The sequence below is a fragment of the Apium graveolens genome, chromosome 10, assembly GCF_009905375.1.
Source record: "Apium graveolens cultivar Ventura chromosome 10, ASM990537v1, whole genome shotgun sequence".
NCBI lineage: Eukaryota > Viridiplantae > Streptophyta > Magnoliopsida > Apiales > Apiaceae > Apium > Apium graveolens.
Genome location: NC_133656.1, coordinates 133201978 through 133225350, shown reverse-complemented (window position 1 = coordinate 133225350; position 23373 = coordinate 133201978). Strand labels below are relative to the sequence as shown.

Below are 23373 nucleotides of genomic sequence, written 5' to 3'. Positions count from 1 at the left end.
ATGTGGTGCACTATGGTCGACATTTCAATGGCAGATGAGATTGTATGGGCAGTGTCAGCCGATGTTACTTCAGGAGCGTTGTTTCCGCTTTGTATCTTTTAAAAATTTCTCTTATATTTATTATATTCCATGTGTTATTTTAAAAAATTTCTTTATTTTATTTTCATATTCTTAAATTTTTATTTCACTGTAGATATTTTTAATCATATTGAATTTTTAAATAACTTCTTTTGTATAAACGTACAAACTTTAAACTAGGACCAAACTAAAAATATACGAAAAGTAAAACGTTATACTATTGATCACAAATTTGCTCGTATATAGATACAAAATTACACACACTAACACACTATTTTAACTAAACCCTAGCCGCGATTTCATTTGAGCTTCATCTCACCGGCGTCTGAGATACCCAATTTCCGGCAACAATGGTAAACAATACCTCTTCCTTTTACTCAATTAAATCCAATTAATCTATCAAGTAAAACGATTTTTATTTCAATTTTAATATTTTTTTAATTTAATTGTGTAATTACAGTCGCTCGTAGCAAATGAGGATTTTCAACACATTCTTCGTATTCAGAATACGAATGTTGATGGAAAGCAAAAGATCATGTTTGCTTTGACTTCTATTAAAGGTATCGGACGTCGTTTCGCAAACATTGTTTGCAAAAAAGCTGACGTGGATATGAATAAGAGGTAGTTTCCTGTTGCGGAACTCGATTGTAGTTTGTTATTTTTTTAGGTGTTTGGATAAGTTAAATATTGCGGAACTCGATTGTCTGTTTATAGTTTGTTAAGTTTGTTGGTGAATTTGTTTTACTAGTAGTGGTGGTTGTGAAATTAGTTATGTTTGTTAACTGTTATTTTTAGTGGAGAATATAACCAGAACTTGAGTGTCGATAATACAGTTTGTTAAATGTTTGTTTTAATTGCGATTTATGGTAGTTATTGTAATTCTAGTTAAATTTTATTGTTTGTTGGATTATATGTAGTGATATTTGTGATTCGTTGTTTTGATTTTTATGAGGTCGAATGGTTATGTATGTGATTTTGATTAATGTGTCTTCAACAAGTATTCATTGTTGTTAGTGTTGTCAATTAGAGATTTAGAGATATTACCACGTCCTTTGTTAGATTAGTATAGAAATTGATTTTATGGTAGTGATTGCTTATGCAGTGTTAAGATGATTAATAGTGGGTTTGTACTTGAATGAATTTGATCCACTCTGTCATTACCCCCCACACCTACATAATGGAACAATTGTTGAATAGCTAATTGATAAATAGAATCACAAGTCAAATTTAGGTCATCAATCTGATGGAATTGTGGTAATTATTTCCCTAATATATGTGTGTGTGTGTGTGTTTTTGTAACTTTTAGATACAAAAGCTATAAGTTAATATTAAAATAGAACTATCTATTGTCTAGTGAAAATGTGTAATTGCTGTGTCCTTGGTCAAATAATTACCCAAATTGATTTCATATTGATTGATTATCTATTCACTGTTAAGATAATTATAGGTTTACAGATAAATGAATTTGGTTTGTATGGCCATAACCATGTGATCACATAATGGCACAACTGTTGAATCAGAAACTGATCAACAAAATAATAATGAAATTAGTGTAGTAATCTTAAGACAAGTGGGATAATCATGTTTTTAAGCTCAAAGTTGTTGGGAGGCACACACTGCTCTACTAAGCCTGATTTGACCCAGTGTACTGCACTACTGCTTTGTGGGGGTAATTAGCACTTGTTAAACCAACGTGTTCCATGCATGGGTGATTTCTGTGGCTCTGCCTTGAGCGGTTTCCATTCCCAAAAAGAAAAAAGAAGACTCGGGGTTTGGCTCATCAAATGTAATTTAGTTTGCTAATAGAATCATAGTAGCAGTTTTTATTTTTGAATTTTGTTCCTCGTGGAAACTGTTTTTAATGCTTATGTAGTTAGTCTTGTTGAGTTACTTTTGAAGTACCTTACTACCTTTCATGATCAACAACTTTTTCTTGCATATTTATTATGTTTTTTTTCTTGTGGTATACACCTTACAAGATACTTATTTGAACTACTTGTAGGGCTGGTGAACTTTCATCTGCTGAAATTGACAGTTTGATGACCATTGTTGCTAATCCTCGACAGTTCAAGATCCCAGACTGGTTCCTGAACAGGAAGAAGGATTACAAGGATGGAAAGTTCTCTCAGGTGACATCTAATGCGCTAGACATGAAACTAAGAGATGATCTTGAGCGCCTGAAGAAAATTAGGTGCGTGCTGTTCTAGTCTTACTTCTAATGCGCAGCTACACTTTAACAACCTAATCTCATTCCAGACTAAAAACAATTCTGAACTCTCTGCTATTAATCGTTACAGGAACCATCGTGGTCTCCGTCACTACTGGGGTCTTCGAGTACGTGGACAGCACACCAAGACTACTGGACGAAGGGGAAAGACTGTTGGTGTCTCTAAGAAGAGATAGACCTACTCTGTTCTTATGCAGTTCTGTTGGATTGGTAATCTTAAGAAAAGAAAGAAATTTAAACCATTCAAGTTTTTATGTACTAGTAGCATCTTTGGATGTTTCAGCCTTTTATGTCGCGCTTGGGCCTTGATGGTAAGCTCTGCAAAGAGCTTAAATTGGTTTACCAGTTTGTGTGTTAATTAGCCTTCTATTTGTCAGCCAATTTTTGCTTAATACTAATTTCAGCTGTTGAAAACAGTAATGCTTGTTGTATGTGGTGGTTTGCTTTCAGTTTTGCAGTGCAGTTGTATGAGAATAATCTATCGATAAATTTGATTTACACATCTCCATGTGCAACTGCTGCAAGTGGGTCAACCTGAAATGACCGGATCCGAATTTAGAATTTCATTCCTTCATACTAGCAAATTCAATTCCAGCATGACCTGGTATTAAACAGCAACAGGACGCGAAACACTAAATTGCCACTCCAAAAATGGGTTGCAAAAGTTGATAATTTTACCCATAAAGTGGGGTTGCCAATGGCGTAAGAAAAGAAGAAAGAAAAGCATTCAAGTTGATAACCTGTGTTACAAATGCATTATTTTTAAACCTAGGAGCTTGCCTAGTTTTTGGTTGAGATATTAATCATGATCATTTTTGGTTGAGATATTAATCATGATCATCAGTTAAGCGAATTGTAAAACTGCATTCCTTTGTTGTGAAAGTGGATAATGTAAACAGTTAAAAAAACATGCTATCGCCCAGGATCGAACTGGGGACCTTTTGCGTGTAAAGCAAACGTGATAACCACTACACCACGACAGCTTCATTGGTCAAAGGTGATAAATTCTATCTCACACTTTTTATCATACACAATATGTATGTGTGCTAAATGAATATTTTAAAGATAGTTACTTGAATTCCGCAAAAAAAAGATAATTACTTGAATATTTGTACAATTAATTTTAAATAAATTCCGGATTTAAGATTAGACATAGTACATAAATGAATTATTATTTTATTTATTACTCTTTTTTTAGTTTGAAAATATATCTCATATATTTTTAACATATTTTATTATTATAAAACGTAATTAAAATGTACATATATATATTTTTAAGAAAATATTGAAAATAGAATCGCTTAGATGAATTCGAATTATAATGAGTCAAAACACTTTTTTATTTCGAATTTCAAATCAGAACTTGGCACATTCTTAAAAAAATACTCGAAATTTGACAACATGAACCGGCCGAAAAACATCATCACATTCTACGTTTAGTAAATTTAAATTACAAGTTCGGCGAGAATATCTTACCGATAATGTGAATTTTTTTAATATTTTATGTTAATATAAATTAATGTGTTTAAGGAGTTTATCAGATCAAGTCAATTGATTATTTATATTGAAATTACTAACTTCACTGGTAGCGCGTTATTATTTTTGGGAATTGTCCCGATTTTAAAAATATTCGAAATTTGATATGAGATCTCACGGGATTTTTTAAAACTACGATGATATATTAAATCGATTTATTTTTCATTTTTCACTTAAAAAACTAGATTTTAAAAAAGAATTCTTCTAGATAAATAATATTCATTGATCAAGATAATATTGTACAAATATTTTGAATTATTCTTATATTTTGAATTATTCAAATAAAAGTTTTATATTTATATATATTATATTGTAACATTTGATTAAATGCATTTTATACTATTTAAAGAAAAAAATATATATTGTTCAATAATCTGAATGAATTAACCGGTTCAACTAATATTTATAAAAACTTTATCAAATTGAAAAATATTTAATTTTAGGAGAATAATATACAATGTTATCAAATTATTATATGAAGAAATATTAGAGTAGTAATGAAAAGAACTTAAAACGGTTTAAATAACGATATAATTATAATTTTTCTTTCGAATCCTTGAAAAAAATCATGAATATCAATAATAAGTCTTTATAATATATAATTTATTTTTATGTTACAACCATGATTGATACTCAGTTGCGTAGAAACTAGATATAGGCTCTGTTTGGGATTTCTGTTAAAAATTGTTGTGATGTTAGAAAAAGTACTGTTGGAAAAAGTGCTGTTATAAAAATCAGATGACTGTTTGGTAATTTTTTTGATATGTATATGTTTTGATGCAAAAAATTAAAAATAATAATGCTTTTGGTAAAGTTTGATGGTGAAATCAGCATCTCCCACAAAAGCTGAAAAACAGCATTTTCCAAAAGTATGAGGGGACTTACTTTCTCTAACAGGAGCTTTTAGGCCAAAATCACTTTTTCGAAAAGCAGTTTTTAAATTTTACCAAACAGTTTTTTAACTGCTTTCCAGCGAAAAGCTGTTGTGGCTGTTAACAGCTGCAATACCAAACATACCCATAGATTGTTTGCCAATGATAATATAAATACCATATATAAATTATTGCAATTTATTTATTACATAATTTTTATTTTTAAATAATTATAAATGCATGTTATTTAAATAATCATTTGTCTCACTAGATGTTAATAGTGATTATACATGTACATAAATCAGGTATTTAGCATATAAATAATCGACACCATCATAATTTACTAAGAAATGTAACACACGACAATTTACATGCTGACACACACACATATAATTTAATGTTACTTTTGTAACCGTAGTTGTAAATAAAAAACTAACATTTTTCCATCCATATATCGGTTGAATTTCAAAAACTAACATTTTTCATTAAAATCAACTTTTATATTAACAATAATGTAAATTTTACATTATTGTATATAATGATTGCAAGTCATCCTGATTTCAGTTGTGCATTTTTTATCTTTTTAAATTGAGTAAGTTAATTGTAAGTTAGTAGTGAACTCAGTAATAATATATACTAGTACATATAGTTTATTTAAATAAAATTCAAATTTTTTGGTTAACTCTGTATTCAACATAAATGTTATTTTTTAACTTTTTATTTGTAAACAGACTAACGCCATTCTACAAATTAAGTACAATCATTTCGTTTTAAACGTACACTGATTACCCTATTTATATTCATTCATTAAATACAAATTATACAACACAAACAAGAATATATATATATATTTTGCTTAATGAGTTATATTTGAAACCTTATGTAATTTGGTATTGTTTTTTATGAAAATAATACACATTGATAAACAATCAACTTATATTTGATATACGTTAGAAATTGTACAAACTTTATAAATAAAAAAAATAATTAAGAACATTATAATTGCATGATATATAAAAAAATTCTAAAAAATGACACGTGCCTCGCACGGGTTATTATACTAGTTTATTAATAATGGTGGAAATCCCACCTATCACAAAAGTAAAATGATATAAAATTATTTGTTTATTGTGTGACCACCAACACATAATAAAAGTTTGGTAGTCGGTCGTAGGGCTGAGCATTCGGTCGGTTCGGTCCGGTTCAAAAACGGACCGAACCGAAAAACCGAATAATCATTTTATCTTGGACCGAATCGGAGCGAAGTTATACTATGGACCGGACCGGACCGAACTGAAATAATCCGGTTCGGTCCGGGTTTGGACCGAATAGACCGAATTTTTTTTCAAAAAAAAATTATAATAAAAATTAAATCACAAATTATAAAATATAAAATATAAGTAAAGTAATGTGATATGCAGAGTTCTAATACTCCATAAATACAATTATAAATTAAAATTTTGATTATTTATAAGATACATGTAAAATACATATAATATGAAATTATAGTATTTATGATTTGATCTAATCGGTCCGGACCGAAATATTTGTTAAAAGAACCGAACCGAATTTTATTTCGGTCTATTTGGTCCGGACCCAATAGACCGAATTTCTAAAAAATTTAAGACCGAACCGAACCGAATTAGCACGGTTCGGTTCAGTTTTTCGGTTTCAATTCGGTTTTGCTCAGCCCTAGTCGGTCGGTACTTGCTGAAATTACTTAATTATCCTTACTTAACTATTCTAATTCTAATTATTGGGTCGATCAATTCTAATTTTAATTGATATTGAAGTCAACTTCCTCTGCTCTACCAATTTCAATCTTATTTTATATCGAACTCTATATCATAATAATTTATATTAAACTCAACTTCTTCTACTAATTTAAATTTTAATTCATATCAAGTTCTATATAATTGTAATTTGTTACTTCGGGCTAAATTAAATTTAAGCTAAATAAATATAATTATTTAGATTTAGTTGGTATGATGTGACCCGGACTAAGATAAAATAAAAATACTATGAGTTCTCCTAAAAAAATATACTAATAAAGTTGGATAAACAAAATAAGTATATTTTATTTATTCAAAATAAAAAAAAAACTTTATACAATTGATTTAGACTAACACAAAACTAAAATATAAATACAATTTGACTAACAAAAATAAAATCATATACTAAGTATTCAGCCTAAAACAAAACTACCTTATTGATCTAGATTTTAAAAAAATTAAAATTAAACTAAAAATAATTAGTTTGATTTGATTGGTGTAGTGAGCATCACGCTAAAATAAAATAATGTAAACCACTTATACGAGATAAATAAAATTAATATTAGAATAGGTATAATTCGTATCCTATTGATTTGAACTAAAAAATCAAATTTTAATTAAAAAATAAATATTATTTTTAAAAATACACATATAATTAAAATATAACTATATCGTTCAATTAGTAATATTTTTTTTTCAAATATCTTTTGTAGTGTTATAGTTACTCGATTAAGTAATGCTAAAATAATATTTTTTATGATCCCAATATAATGAAGACATTATATTTTTACCTTCAATAAAATAATAATTTTGTTATAATAATATTTTCCCCACTTACCAATCCTTTCACTTTAAATAAGTTTAAATGTTCTAAAACGTTATGAACATATACGTCTATGAATATAATTATCATGAAGTCATATCATTTAAAATTTTTAAATAAATAAAATTAAGAATTGAATTCAAATATTTTTTATAATTATATAATATTAAAAAATTATGTGTCATCCGTGCCATGCACGGGTTTTAAGTTAATAATAAAATTATTTATGTTATATTATATTTATCTCTAAGACGAGTATAGTACACTAATATATAATAATAATAATATAATATTTATTTATTTATATTATGATTTATTTTCCCTATTTAAGGAAAGTACTAAACAGTAATGTATTATTGGTCTCTTATTTTAATCGTATAATATTAACTTACAAACCATTAATTATAAGAATACTAATTCGCAAAGACAACTCGTTCGGCCAACAAAAATCGTATTTATTTGATTTTTTATTCTTATTAGCTTCATTATTTTATTCTTATCTTTTACCTTACAAAGGCGGGAAAGCCATTTTTGGCAGAAATATTAGAGAAATCACTATTTTGTCAATTATAATGGATATATACATAGGTTGTTTATTATAATGGATATACAGACACATTCTCTCAGAAAATAAATAAATATTAATACTTTTAACATTCATGACCTGGCTTTAAATATTAATTTCCATTAATTACTGTATTTCTTAATAACATACAATAATACGAAATAGTCTTTAACAAGAAACAAGTTTGATTAATTTAATAAAAAAATATAATAAAAAAACTTACATAATTGATGAATATCCCCCCGTTTCTGCAATAAATTAAGTAGACTATCAAATAAAACAAAATCAAAGATCCCATAATTTTGTTTGGATTGGGACGAGGGATCCACTAACCTTGTCTGGACCTGAAAGATACTTAAATCAAGCTGATTAGCAATGACAATTCAATATTTAATTGTTGTGTATGCATTTACTAGTTTCTTGAATGTCCACTAGATATTTATAACTAATTAATCTACTTGTACACTAGCTAGCTACTGAACTGTCAAGGCTTTGGAAGAAAACAAGAGACTGCAATACAAGCCCACAGTTTGTTTTAAGCCAACCTAATTATAAATATATATGTTGTATATATTATAAATTATTTCAAGTTTCAAGATGTACTTGCAATGTAGATTCATATTTGAGCCGCTTCCTATTTTTTACAGGGCCGATTTAGAGATTCCAGTTAGCATCTAAACTAATATCTATATTTCTTCTCTTTTGTTGCTCCATATAATTTATGAAGTAGTATAAAACTACAAGTAATTTTGTTTGCTAAATTTTAGTTTAATACAATTTCTTTAACAAGCTAGAGTTTGGTGCTTATTAGAAAGAATTTGTCCGGTATACGTACGTGAGCACATTTTAAAATTGAATTACTAATTTTTATGCATACCAGTTAAAAAGGAATCAAACAATTTTTTTTTATCTAACTTATTACTGTATCATGGATCCATCACAGAAAAAGCCTATTACGAAATAAAAAATTTATATTAAGTTAATTTGTCAATTAAAATGATGTGTACAATATATGTAGGGATAATCTCAGGTGCTATACTTCATATTTGTTAATTTGTAGTATCAATGATTGAAAGAAAGTATACATTTTTACTCTACTCCCCCACAATAATTACACTTGAATTGAAGATTGAATCACATCATAACCTATTACTCCAATAATGATTAGTAAAATATTATATCTAGCTAGCTAGTTAATTAGCAGATCATTATTGCATGTTTTTCCCGGATTTTTTACAACGGCCGGTGTTCCGGCGGCTATTCTCTACCGGCGATGTCTTCATGAGACTGACAAGCAGGTCCGCAAATGCCCCAACAATGAACTTGTGGGTGCTCTTAGGGTTGAGTGAAAGATAGCACGTGAGAAGCTCATGCAAATGCTCCCAATTAGCCCTAACATCCCCCAAGTCACGTGCCTCCACCATTTCTTGCATGGATCGCCGGAAGTCCACATAAGGGTCTGGTGATAATGTCGGTACGGGTACGCCGCCTTCAACAACCACATTGTCAGCTCTCTCCGGCAAGGATGATGATAATGAGCAAGATGAGGATGATAATGATGACGTGGCACATTCAATAATGGAGTTGGAGTGGCCCGGGGAGGAGAAGAAGAAGCGTTGTGATGCATACAAGGTTGAAAAATCCGGTGTCTTCGTGTCGGTGTCATTGAATTGCGGCGAAGGAGGAGATAATTTGAAACTTGACGAGGATTGATAGATCGAGTTGAAGTTCTTGATGAGTATTGATGAAATATTGCTAGGGTTTTGGTTGGTTTTTTCTTGAGTTTGTAATTTTTCGATAGATTTTTGATACGTGATCTTAGGGAAGCACATTTGGAGGTTTCTTCCCAATGTTCTTGGCATCTTAATTAGGTTAGTCGTGCTAGCTTTCAATGTTTTGGTAATGGAAGAAGAGAGAAGAAGAGAGAAATGATTTAATAGGGAACATGCCACTGCAAGTGTGGTATTGTTTTTATTGTCTTACTTGAACTCTCCAGCCAAGATTTGTGAAAGCCAGCTTATAATTTATTTGTTGGTGTCGAAATAGCCTAGAGATCATTATATGTTTAACTGTAGTTAGTTTTGTTTGGTGGACAATTTTGAGGTATACTGTAAAACTAAATCTCAGTTATCTATTTTCATATTAATGTATTTTCAATGGAGTGTACAAAAAATATAGATAATTAAGTAAAAATCATTTCATATACGAAATTGACCCGCGGTCTATGTTATACATGCATGTATGCTTTGTAATTGGTATTCTTATTGTTAAATTTCAAATTTTAGAAGATTAAGTATCCTTGTCGTACACATCTGTGCAAAAGAAAGCAAAACAGGTTTTTGGATGGTGAACAAAATGATTAGTGGAAAGACTTGCACCGTCTTATTATAAGAATATAAGAATACCGAAGTTAATTGTTGAAGTCGACGGTGAGATTTCTATGACTTAATTATATATATAACTTGCACTTGTTTCGACAGATGGCTTCAGTAAGATTTAAGCAATAGGCACATGTAAACCGGAGAAGGAAGGAGCACTGGTCTGGTGCATGCCAGGAATACTTTAATCAAGTTTTTTGGTTTTGTTCCCAAGTCAGTGAAAGTCATTCACAGGGATAATCTCTCAGAGGGTAACCATGCATTTTCTTTTTCTAATCACACACATTTAGAACCTACATATACAGAATTGTTTCATTTTCACACTTAGAAGTTAGAACCTTGCTCGAGTTCATGAAATACGAGCAGGTAAGATTCTGAAGTAACATATTACCAGATCTTCAATAGAGACCTCACCTAAGTTGGGGTCCTACTATATTCATAAATATGTGCCCCAAATTATTGCTTCTGTATCATTCATGAAAATTAAAAACTGCTCCCTACTTTGAATTTACCAGTATGGTTCAGAAAATTGTAAGAATTATATAATTATATATTTTGGACTTTCATGCGGTACTAATATTTTCTGAATAGACTGGCTGGATATTGTATTTTATGTTACGTCAATTAAGCTTGCTGCACCTTCTGAACACCAACGAGGGGGCTCAGTGACAGTGTAACTGTGTAAGACTAAACATTATAATAGGATAAGATGTCCAGAAGAGCATGCATACACACTACTCCCTCCATCCCTAAAAATGTTTGCTCTTTGTGTTGGACATGTTTGCCAATGCACACTTTTGATCGTTAATATCTTTAAATTCGTATTAGTATTAAATATAAAAATTTCACTGTATTAAAGTACTGATAAATACGAATCCAACGAGATCACTCATGACTATGTTTGATATTATAGATTAGACGTAAATTAGTAGTCAATCGCTTAACGTGAACAGTACCGAAAGTCAATATAGGAACATCATTTTGGGACGGAGGGAGTAATAGACGTAAATATACGAATTCACGTAATGGTTCCAGATTTCAAAAAACAAAACTAATTGATTGAGATGACGATTTTTAATTTATCAAAAAATTTTAAAATATTGTTGTCGGTAATTTATCGAATTTATCTAATATTATTAAAATATAATTGGTAATTTTTAAAAAATCGGTAAATATCTATAATCAATTTCTATAACCATGTCAACCCACATATGCATTAAATATTCCGTCTCACTGTCAACTTTCAATGTAAATAAAAACTGATATTAATACTTTTGAATTGTGAAGAATAAGAAATAGGTTAAATAATCTTCTTAATGATAAGATGTTATAATCTTTTTTGAGTATATAATATTTTTTAAAAAAAGACCATATAAAATCTAATGGAACGAAGGAAGAATATATTGTTGAATACTGAATAATGAGGGATTATATATGTACTAAATTGTTCATAGAACCCTAATTAATAGAGATTTAAATGTCGGACAGAATATCAAACATTTTGGAAAATATCTCATTGGTCCATTTTTAATCGTCAAATTTTTTAGTGGTCAAATTGTCCAATTTTTTATCAGGGATTTTTCTTATTATTTAAAAAATTGAAAATTATATATTAAAGTAGCATTACAAAAAAATAAGAGTAAATTTGACCATATAAATATGATTACAGCAAAATTTGACTGATACTGTTCATATTTATGATCATCTTACATATATAATTGGCCAGACTTAAATTTGACTACCGGCGGTCAAATTGAAAGTCAACCAGCATTCTAAACCTGGTCAAGGATTAAATATGATTGAGAGAAGTCAATTTTATTGTCAGTCACATTTAGCCGGTCATATTTAGTTTTTAGGATTGCAAAAAAATGGAGGAAAATTTCTCGCCAGCTCAGCCAAAATTAAGCGCCATAAATATGACCGCATACGGTCATATTTAGTCTTGCTCAAAAAAAAATTGGCGCTAAAATTTCCGCCAAAGCTAAAAGAAATTATCAGAAAATAAATTTGACCGAAATCGGTCATATCTAACTTTGACCGCCACTAGTCAATTTTATTGTGAACTACTTTTTAAATAAATTTTCATAAAGATTAAATAATGTATTAAATTTGACTTCCTTGTCGTTGCTGCGGTCGAATTTATAAATATGACCACAGACGGTGGAATTTATATATATGACCGAACTTGGTCAAATTTACTCGTTTCAGATCTGATATCTTCTACTTCTTTTCTAAATTTTTCTTTTTTTACTAAATTTTCTCCTCTCACTTTGCCTTCTTCTTCCACCATTTCTCCATTTTTATCCACCTAACTCCACCCTTTGTCCTCATTTGTCATGAGATCTAATTAATCATCAAGTAAGTTTCATTTCTTAACTTTTGCATTTAATTAATTTTACTTTCTTAATATATTATGGTACTATTATATGATTCTATACATGTATACATGAATTTTTGATGATTCTTAATTTGTTGATGAAATTAGTGTTATTAGTAGTTGTGAACCGTGAATTATAGTTAATTGAACTTTTATGGTGATTATTAGTGTAAATTATAATGGTAGCCAATTTATCGATTTGTTTAATTTAAATTGATTATTTATGATATATTTACATTTATGTTAATTTGCATTCAACTTATATCACGTATGTATAATTTATAGATGACATCCGATCGTAGTTGGGTTGGTCTTAATCAGTACATCGATTTGAAGTTTTTAACGGAATAGTACAAAAATGGTGTGGATGATTTTATTAAATTTGTATGTGATCATCTTGATCCTAAAGATGGAGGGCTAATAAGATGTCCATGTAACGGTTGTGTAAATAATTATGTCAAGAATCCTAGTTCGGTAAAAGTTGATTTATACCTTAATGGTATTATGAAATGGTATACTAGATGGGATTTGCATGGGGAGAAGGATATGCCTCGAGTTAATGCCGATACAAGTTCTCATAATATTCATTATAGTGATGCAAATATATATGATACTCGTGATATGCTAAGAGATTTTGCAGATGCAAATTGACATTTTGAGAATTTTGAGGAAGAACCAAATACAAAAGCAAAAGAATTTTACGAGATGGTGGAGAATGCTTCTGAGCCAACATATCCAAACAATCGGGATTTCACAATATTGTTATTTCTTAACAAGCTACTTCATTGGAAACACAAACATAATTGTACTAATAGTGGCTTTGATGAGTTGATTCACCTTATTGGATATTTCCCGTTGATCATAAATTGCCTCGAAACTACTAAGACGTGCGAATAATGATAAGAAGATTGCGTATGGAATATGAAAAAATTGATACTTGCGAGAATGATTGCATGTTGTTTTACAAAGAAAATAGCAACAAGACATATTGTGATATATGCACCACAAGTCGATACAAGGAGCAAAAGGATCCAAAGAAAATAAAATCCCACGAAAGATCTTGCGATACTTTCCTCTTACCCAAAGGTTGCGACGTTTATTCATGAATAAGAAGATGCAGAAGATATGAGGTGGCACCACAACATGGTCAAAATTTAAGGTTAATTATGTCATCCGGAAGATGGAGATGAGTGGAAACAATTTGATCGTGGATTTCTAAACTCTTTGAAAGAGATTGGGAATGTCAGACTTGGCCTCTCTAGTGATGGATTTGACCCCTTCCGTGATTCACACGCTAGGGAGTATACTGTTTGGCCTGTGGTTGTAGTTTACAACCTTCCTCCATCTATGTGCATGAAGGCTCCCTACATGTTTATGCCTCTTCTGATTTCTGGGCCGAATGATCCAACAAAAGATCTTCATATTTACCTCCGACCATTGAATGATGAATTGAATATATTATGGCGCACCGGATCTGAAACTTATGGTAGGTTTCCTTGTACAAATTTTATGATTACGGCAGAATTAATGTGGACAATTAGTGACTTTGATGTACTTGAAATGCTTAGTGGGTGGTCCACGAAGGGGAAGTTGGCATGTCATATTTGTATAGGACAAGTAAAAGCCAATCAACTAAATCATGTTGTTAAACCTAGTTTTATGGCACTTCTCGATATTTCTTGGAACCGGATGATCCGTTGAGAAGGATTACAAAATTTGGAAGAACTGAAGCACATTCAGTTACATGTCGTTATCCAGGATTACTAGCAAGGAATCTTTGTGAGGATATGCAGTTTCTTCTTTCAGGAAAGACATCTTGGAGAAAATCGAGGGACTATGGTGTGATACATAATTGGACTCACTTTTCCCCATTTTTTGAGCTTCCATATTGGGAGACACTCACTCTTTATCACCATTGATGTCATGCACACCGAAAAAATATTTTTGAGAACATATTTTTTACAATGATTGGTGACACTAAGAAAATGAAAGACAACAGAATAGCAAGAAAAGATTATAAAGAACTAGGTGTGCATCATGAATTTTGGATTCAAGATGATGGTACGATGCCAAATGCCCCATATGTGCTTTCAAGGGATCGACTTCTTAAGTTATTTAGGTGGATTTACACATTTCAGCTTCCTGATGGGTATGCCTCTAATATATCCAGGTGTGTGAATTTTGAAAAAAAATCTATTCACAGATGAAATCGCATGATTGTCATATTTTTAACCAAAAATTGTTGCCTATGGTTTGCCGTGACTTACTACCTAGGCGTGTGGCGGATGTTCTTATTGAGTTGTCTAACTTCTTTCAAGATTTATGTTCTATAAATCTAAAGTACAATGATTCGGAAAAAATGGAGAAAGACATAGCGAGAATCATGTCAAAACTTGATGTCATGTACACTCCAAGTTTTTTTGATCCGATGAAGCATTTGCCAATACATTTGGCTACAGAGTGTAAATTGGATGGCCCGTGTAATTTTCAATGGATGTATTTTGTTGAAAGATATTTGCAAATTTTAAGTTGATAGTTGGAAATAAAGCCCGAGTCGAGGGTTCAGTGGACGAACGATATATTGAGGAGGAGGGTGTACATTTTTTCTCATTATACTTTGATTCTAAAATTATAACGATACACAATCGACTTCGTCAAAATGAGGCACCCCGAAAATCTCATGATCCCAGTCTGTTGGAAGTTTCTACATATCCAACGCTACCCGGTATACGAAATAGAGATAGAATCTTGAGTGATGATGAACATAAACTTATAACGTACGATGTTCTTATCAACTCACCAGAGGTTGAAAAATATTTGATTGCATCCCTTGCAACTTGAAAGTGATGAAAAGTTGCCACAAGCTGAGAGTAGATCTCAAAGAAGTAAAAATTGGGTCTACATCAAAAAGGGAAAATGTACAACAGTCAATGAACACTATTCTTTCTAAAATTACTCATTTTAGTTCTGCTCATTCTGTTAACAAGAAGAAAGTACCCAACACTGCTTGGGTTGCTAAACACACTTAATACTCATTGTGTGCAGGGCAAAGAGAAGAAAGTCATATGAATCATAGACATTGGATGCTCAAGACATATGACAGGTGATATGGTCATGCTATCACAGTTTGAGGAGAAGGCTGGCCCATTAGTGACTTTTGGAGACAACAACAAAGGTTTCACAATGGAATATGGAAAATTAATTTCTGGAAATGTTATCATTGAAGATGTAGCACTGATAGCTGGTCTTGAAGTGAATCTCCTCAGTGTTAGTCAATTTGCAGACAAATGATTCAAGGTATCATTTGTCAAAGGAGAATGCATTTTTATCAACAAAAAGACTCCTGAAGTTCATCTGAAAGGAGAAAGGAAGGGAAGCTTATTTGTTGCAGACTTAGAATAGGCAAATGAGGATGGAATTTGTTGCTTCTACACCAAGGCATCTGTTAAAAAAAGCTATGGCATAAGAAGCTATCTCACTTGAATTTCAAAGCAATCAATACTCTAGTAAAAAAGGAGTTAGTGAGAGACATGCCTAACCTGGAGTTTGCTCAAGATGAAGTCTGTGATGCTTGTCAAAAAGGAAAAATGAAAAAAATTAAGTCACAAGAGTAAAACTGTGAATTATATAAGTGCACCTTTGCAACTTATTCACATGGATTTGTTTGGACCAGTTAATGTCCTATCAATTTCAAGAAAGAGATATGCACTTGTGATGGTGGATGACTACTCAAGATATACATGGGTAGAATTTATGCATTCCAAAGATGAGACTCCACACATCATAATTGAGCACATAAAGAGTATTGAGAAGCAGGCTGAAGATCAGAATTATATGAAAAGATTGAGAAGTGATAATGGAACAGAATTCAGGAATTCAACCTTAACTGAATTCTGCAAAGACAAGGGCATTGTTCAAGAATTCTCAGCTGCTTGAACACCTCAGCAAAATGGGGTAGTTGAGAGAAAGAATAGAAAACTAGTAGAGGCTGCTAGAATAATGCTGCAAGATGCAAAGCTGCCAACAAGTTTTTGGGAAGAAGCAGTGAACACTGCATGCTACACTTAAAACAGATATCTCATTAACAAGAATCTTGGCAAGTCACCCTACTCAATCTTGTCTAAAAGAAAGCCTACTGTGAAGCATTTTTATGTATTTGGAAGCAAGTGCTATATTTTGAAGGACAACTCTGAATATATGGGAAAATTTGACTCTAAGGTTTTTGAAGCAATTTTTATGGGATATTCATTGGAGAAAACTGCATACAAAGACTATGTGATTGATCAGAAGAAAATTATGGAGAGCACAAATGTTACTTTCAATGTTGACAAATGTCCAGGCTTGGAATGCCTTAGTGAAAATGAAGCTAAGACCCTATAATTTGAAAATCTCAACGTTAATAGTGATTCTGATGATGAAGCTGAAGTCAACACAAATCACAAAATTGATGAAAAGTCAACTGAACAAGTGAATCATGAGAATGGAAGCTCATCTCATATACCTGAATTTGATAGCACAAATTCAGGGGGAGAAAGAGAAGAAGGTTCTGGATGTCATACCAATAAAGAAGAAGAAGCAGAAAACACAAGTCAGCAAAGTCACACAAGGAAATGGGATAGAAGTCACAATACAGATGTAATTATTGGTGATCCCAAAGTTGGAGTGAGGATTAGAAGTGCAACTGTAAATGAATGTCTTCATGCATATTTTATGTCTCAAATTGAGCTTAAGAAAACTGAGTAAATTGATCCTGATTGGATATCTGCTATGCAAGAAGAGCTAAATCAGTTTAAAAGGAACAAAGTTTGGAAATTGGTTTCTGCACCAAAGAATAGAAGTATTATTGGAACAAAGTGGGTGTTCAGGAACAAAATGGATGAAAATGGAATTGTCACCAGAAATAAAGCAAGGTTGGTAGCAAAAGGTTACTCACAAGAGGAAGAAATTGACTATGATGAAACCTTTGCTCCTGTTGCAAGACTTGAAGCAATAAGGATCTTTCTTGCATTTGCCGTACACTCCAATTTCAAGGTATATCAAATGAATGTGAAGAGTGCTTTCCTTAGTGGTGAGTTGGAAGAAGAAGTTTATGTGCAACAGCCACCTGGCTTTGAAGATCCAGAATTTCCAAATTTTGTATACAAGTTATTAAAGGCTCTCTATGGAATAAAACAAGCACCTAGAGCTTGGTTTAATACACTGTCAGAATTTTTGATTAAGCATGGATTCACTATAGGTACTATTGGCAAGACTCTCTTCTACAAGAAGCATGGTGATGATATGATCCTAGTTCAGATCTGTGGCGCCTTCCAAACCCGGGTCAGAAGTTTGGGGTCCACAACACAAACAAAATATATAAACCTATATAAGAAATATTATTTATAATGACCCTGCTTCACAAAACCACGGATCACAACAGGTTAAAGTATGAAAACAAGCCACAACCTTAACTTTTATTACAACGTCCCAAATCCCAACTAATTTAACTTTTAATTGATAATAAAATCATTCTTACAATCTGACTATCTCTATACTGCATGAAGCTTCTGCTAGCTTGATTCAACTCCCTGGAACTTTAGCCCACACTTTGGACTGAGGAACTTCACTATCATCCACATTCTTTTCAACTGTAAAATATATAAAAGATTCGCAAGGGTGAGCTAACTAGCTCAGCAAGTCATAATAGTGATAACTGAGGTTAAACAATGATCAATTGAAATGATTCAAAGGAATCAAGTTGCTTTTTAACTCATCATTAGAATTGGATATTCATTTTTAAGTTTTAAAAACCAAGGTTAGGCTGCTGATCAGTCACGCACTAACCCCGAACAAGCACACAACACTGCTCTAATTACTGGATCCAAGACACACATTGGCCTAACTTGACCATTGGTATAGTCTGACCACGAATCTGGTCCACATATATAAAAACTATCCAATCCTAAAGCAGTTCAATAAAAATAACAATATGATTCAATAAAACAAGATCATAATCGATGATGGTTAAACATTTGCATAAAACATAAGAAAACTCATGGATATCTCAAGGGTATATCAGGGTATGTATAAGAAACGATTTTCAGTTTGTACAAGGGTCATGTATCAAACCAGTAATGATTTTTCAGGATATGGTTCTTTGATGTTACTAAGAATGATTGGGGTATAAAATTTTCTGTGTTTTCAAACCATTTTCTTCTGGTGTTTGGTAGTTAAACATTTGGGAAATAGTATCATATTTTTGTGGTTTGGTGTCTGAGGATCAACAAAGGAAGGTTTACAAAGAACAAGGCTTACGGCTCAAGATCAAGAAAAATAAGGGATTCAAGGGTAAATAGTTAATGCACTTACAATGTAAACAAGAGTTATTTTGAATAATAGCGACATGTTATGAAACAGTTCGAAAACATTGGTAATATATATCTTGAAGCAAAGTTCAGAAATACTTGCCTTACAAGGCTTTATAACTATTACTGATCAATTCTGGACCAACTCTGCCGCTTAGGCTTTTACGTCCAACCACTATGTCACTCTGGATTCGACCTTGACACTCAGGTCTTCCTGTTGAAACTCTACTGAACTCGTCAATTGACCACTAGGTTATCTTTAGTCCATCGTAAACTTTTAGGTTCTCGATCATAACCTACAGGGTCGAAATGCCCTACGTTAGACGTCTAGGTATGCTTGACATATCCTCGATACTAATTATTACCCAACGATATTCAAACCCGACTCGTAATTATTCATATTAGAATAACACAGAACACAATTAGGGTTCATATTATCGAAATCAATCCAGTGTTCATTTTCAGAAAATACGTATACTCGTCATTTTACGAAATTAGGATTATCGTGTTTTGGCCAAAACATACAACACAACATACAATCAGGTTCTGTATAAACATACGTATATGTATTTACTTATACTCGCTCAACATCCCGATAATCCTCGGATACGCTTCCCGTATTCCCGTAGTTTGATTTTCCGGAAATCGGACAGCGTCCGCTTTGTTTATCGGACTACCCGTCGAAACATCATCGACGTCAATAACACAAATCACAATCCAATTCGAACCACGACAACCAGTTATAACTTACAAATTCCATTCACCGATACAATTTAGTTATTAATTATTATTACTCGCATGTTTATATTTTTATTTGTAGGACTCATAAATGATTCATCATTGTCCACCGTCGGCTCGCCGAGGCTCATCGCCGATGGCGGCAAAATTTTCGGGGCACCCAATTATTCGGGTTCCAACACAAAAATTCCACCAATTAATTCAGTTAAAACCAATCGCACAAAATTATTTATATTATGAATCGTAGTCATAATTCCCTGTAATTAAAATAATTACACGGATTAATTCAAATTACTGAACCGGAATATAACCAACAGAACAAGGTAACATAACAGGGTTACACGCGCACAACGCGCCACAACACGAACATCGCAAAGCTACCAAGAACACAGGGACGGCCGGAAAGTTCAGAGCCACGCACCCAAACTTCACCCACATACACACACACATACACGAACTGTATACACACATCAATACACATACATACAATCACATATGTATACATATACATATAACAGCATAGATGAATCGATTAGCAATCAAAACAAAAAGGGTGGAAGTAGTTACCGAAACACAGGCGGTATAAGGAGTAATAAGAAGGAACGACAACAAGAAAAGAAAGGAAATACCGATAGAGATTGATAATAATAGAGAGAGCGGAGAGAGAGTAGAGTGATAGAGAGAGAACGAGAGATGAGAGATTGAGAGACTACAGATTGATGTTTACCATCTCCAACGACTCACTCCTCTGTTTCGTTTAATTACACGACACGTGTCCCGTTTAATGGACACGTGTCGTGTCCTGGCTGATTACGAACCAATTCGTATCATTTTAATCGATTTTAATGGTAAAATCTGCGAATAATTATTACCCAAACCGTACCCAAAATAATTCTAAAATTTTCTAAAAATCCCGAAACTAATGAAATAGAATTTTTATAATTTTTATAACATTTTTGAAATGTAACTCGTATCCCCATTTCGAAATTAACGAATCGAGCTATATTTTAAATAAATTCAGAAATTTATGAAAATAGTCTTAAGATGTTACAAATATCCCAAAGTAAATAAAAACGTAAATTATGAAATTTTAAAACAATTTCTGAAGCGCGATTTATGCCCGCTTTTTAACAATTAACGAAATAACGCGCAGGTAAAATTAATCCCTAAAATTTCTAAAATAATTTTAAAATTCTCAGAATATTCCAAACTTAAATAAATATGAGTTTCATAATTTTTGAAGAATTTTAGAATTAAATATGGATTTTACCATTAAACATACTCAGAAAATCATTTAAAGATAAATAATTAATGAAATATTGATTTCTCAATTTTATAAAATCCTAAAAATAATTATTGTAATTATAAAATCATAAAAATAATTTTTGAAATATTCTCAATATTTATGCAAATAAATTTGCACCAAATCCACTTTGGAAAATAAAAACAATCCAATACGACTCCATAATTAATCACACGAACAACCCGGTATATTATAAATTACACCTATACAATAATCAACCAACACAAAGCGGTCAAAACCAATACACATATTTTAATAATTTCCGTAATAATCACATATTTAAATAATTGAAAAACACACGAGTCGTTATATCCTTCTCCCCTTATAAGGATTCTGTCCTTAGAATCTGGTCTAATTAATTAAGTGAGGATATTTGTCAAGCATATCTGACTCAAATTTCTAAGTAGACCCTTCTACTCGAAGGTTCAAACGTACTCATAATAGGTATGCACTCATTTCCAAGGACTTGCCTTTAACGATCAAGAATTTGGATTGATCACTATATGCAGAACAACTTAGACAAGAGCCTCATTGGCTTCTTGATCAATTACTTAATTTCAACCCAATACTTATCACTTTAATATTGACAAGCAAAATACATTAGGTATGCACATTGGAGTGACGGTCATATCATTTTATGAACAACTTTATCTATATGTATCAATACCTCGAATGGTTTACTAATTTTAGGACTTAGCTTGTCCCTTCTACTCAACTTATCCAATCTCTTTCAAGACGACATTTTTACTAACACTACCGGTCCTATTTCTATACTCATATTTTCTCTCAATACAATTTCGTTTTCTTTCTTTGTCTACTCCGAGCTGCTTCAACTAATAGCACTACGCTTTTGGCGTGCCGATTTAACTTAGGATTTAACAACTTAGGATTTAACAATTTTCTTTCTCCCACTTTATTCTAATAGAAATGGGAACCTACACTTGCGTTCACACGAAGCTTGATACAGGGGCATTACAAAACTGACATTGCTGATAAATGATCATTCCAGTGTTTCCTTAAAACTTCACCTCTCAACATATCTTACATTTCCTAAATCATTTCCGTACTTTGACTCTCCACATAAGGATGTTAGACGGAGCTCGTTTTTAACTTGGTTTCTAAATGTTTAAGCATCTCTTATTCTTTTTCATCAATTAAGGCTGAAAAGTAGTCTCATATATTCACGTATTATCACCTTTAAGTATTTAAACTCCAGATTCCACTCTTTCCAATTCGTCTATTAGCTCCTCGGTGGTCTTAATTACATTCAACCTTCTCTGCCGACATAATGCATCTGTTACCATACAGTTTTACTTAGGTAGTTGTTAATGGATTAATTCAGAATCTCTTGTTAACCCTAGTCAAAATTTCATTCTTGAAGACTCAACACATAGTTACTTTCCTTCTGATCCTTGGAGAGAAATTCTTGGGCATTCCACACAGACTTTCTTATTCTTTGAGTAGCTGAGGATGTTATCAATAAATACAGTTTGCTTATCCAAGCACTCCTTATACACCACGTTCCTTAATTTCTTATAATCACCTGATGCACTCGTCATTTCACATAATATCACCCGAGCTCGCAATGCTCTTAACTCACTTTAATCGTAATCTCTGAAATTTTCTTAGGTTGGATCTTAAGTTATTCCTCGAGATATAATAGATTGCTTGAATTAGGTCTCATAGGAAATTAATTCTTTATAGGGGTCACTTATTCTTATTCGTTGTTTTGTTAAACTCCCACTTCACGATTCGCCTCTTGTAAAGTCACTTCCTGGATCTGCTTTATCCACTAGGCGTTCCAATATTTCGTTTTTAACTCTTTGACCTGTCCAACACCTCCTGATCTATCTTGAAATTTCCTTTTTATACTTGGTTATCACTATTTTTCTTTAAATTTCCATATATCTTGACATCTCTTCAATAACTTAAATACTTAATATTGTGAATTCCCTGTGGGATCCCATTTCTTAATTCTTCTACTTGTAGCATCCAAGTGCTGGAAGAAAATCTGGATATATCGTGATCGTTCTCCTGGGCGTATAAATTTCCGTTTTCTAACTACTAACATCGTGATCCATTATTTTCTCTTGACATCTTATTTTTCCCTTCACAACTTCAACTGAAAGGTTACACTATCCATCTTCTTCCTTTTGGATTATGAACTTTAGCTTCCAATTCCAACTTTCAGAATTCTATAGTTAATCCCTCTGGTATAGTTTCTATGTCCGTTATTACTTTCCTCTATCTTTGCTTTTCCTCGTGAACACATACTTCAACCTCTCATGGCCCGTATAGATCTTACACCTTTCTCTATACATATCATGTTTCCCAAATCCTTCAAAACGAATATTATTACT

General features: G+C 31.9%; 2 protein-coding genes and 1 non-coding gene across 3 annotated transcripts; 1 reads left to right on the top strand and 2 right to left on the bottom strand.

Annotated features, from left to right (window-relative positions):
* The first annotated feature begins 282 nt into the window (after window positions 1-282).
* Window positions 283-2820, top strand: LOC141688996 (small ribosomal subunit protein uS13z/uS13y/uS13x-like). Its single transcript, XM_074493156.1, has 4 exons — window positions 283-431; window positions 539-699; window positions 2081-2269; window positions 2376-2820. Exons 1-4 carry the CDS (start codon window positions 429-431, stop codon window positions 2479-2481), a joined length of 459 nt encoding a protein of 152 aa, XP_074349257.1. The 5' UTR covers window positions 283-428; the 3' UTR covers window positions 2482-2820.
* Window positions 2821-3215: 395 nt separating this feature from the next.
* Window positions 3216-3288, bottom strand: TRNAV-UAC (transfer RNA valine (anticodon UAC)). Its single transcript has one exon. It is a non-coding gene; the product is annotated as a tRNA-Val (tRNA).
* A 5793-nt stretch (window positions 3289-9081) lies between these two features.
* On the bottom strand, window positions 9082-9735 carry LOC141691013 (transcription repressor OFP12-like). The gene has a single exon (XM_074495763.1). The coding sequence runs from the start codon at window positions 9733-9735 to the stop codon at window positions 9082-9084; it is 654 nt and encodes a 217-aa protein (XP_074351864.1).
* Between the last annotated feature and the right edge of the window lie 13638 nt (window positions 9736-23373).

Bases quoted from the DNA above. Each gene is read 5' to 3' on its own strand.
- LOC141688996 (XM_074493156.1), top strand. The intron at 700-2,080 runs GTAGTTTCCTGT...AACTACTTGTAG, and splicing joins GACGTGGATATGAATAAGAG to GGCTGGTGAACTTTCATCTG. The intron at 2,270-2,375 runs GTGCGTGCTGTT...TAATCGTTACAG, and splicing joins GAGCGCCTGAAGAAAATTAG to GAACCATCGTGGTCTCCGTC.
- LOC141691013 (XM_074495763.1), bottom strand. From the start codon at position 9,735: ATGCCAAGAACATTGGGAAGAAACCTCCAAATGTGCTTCCCTAAGATC.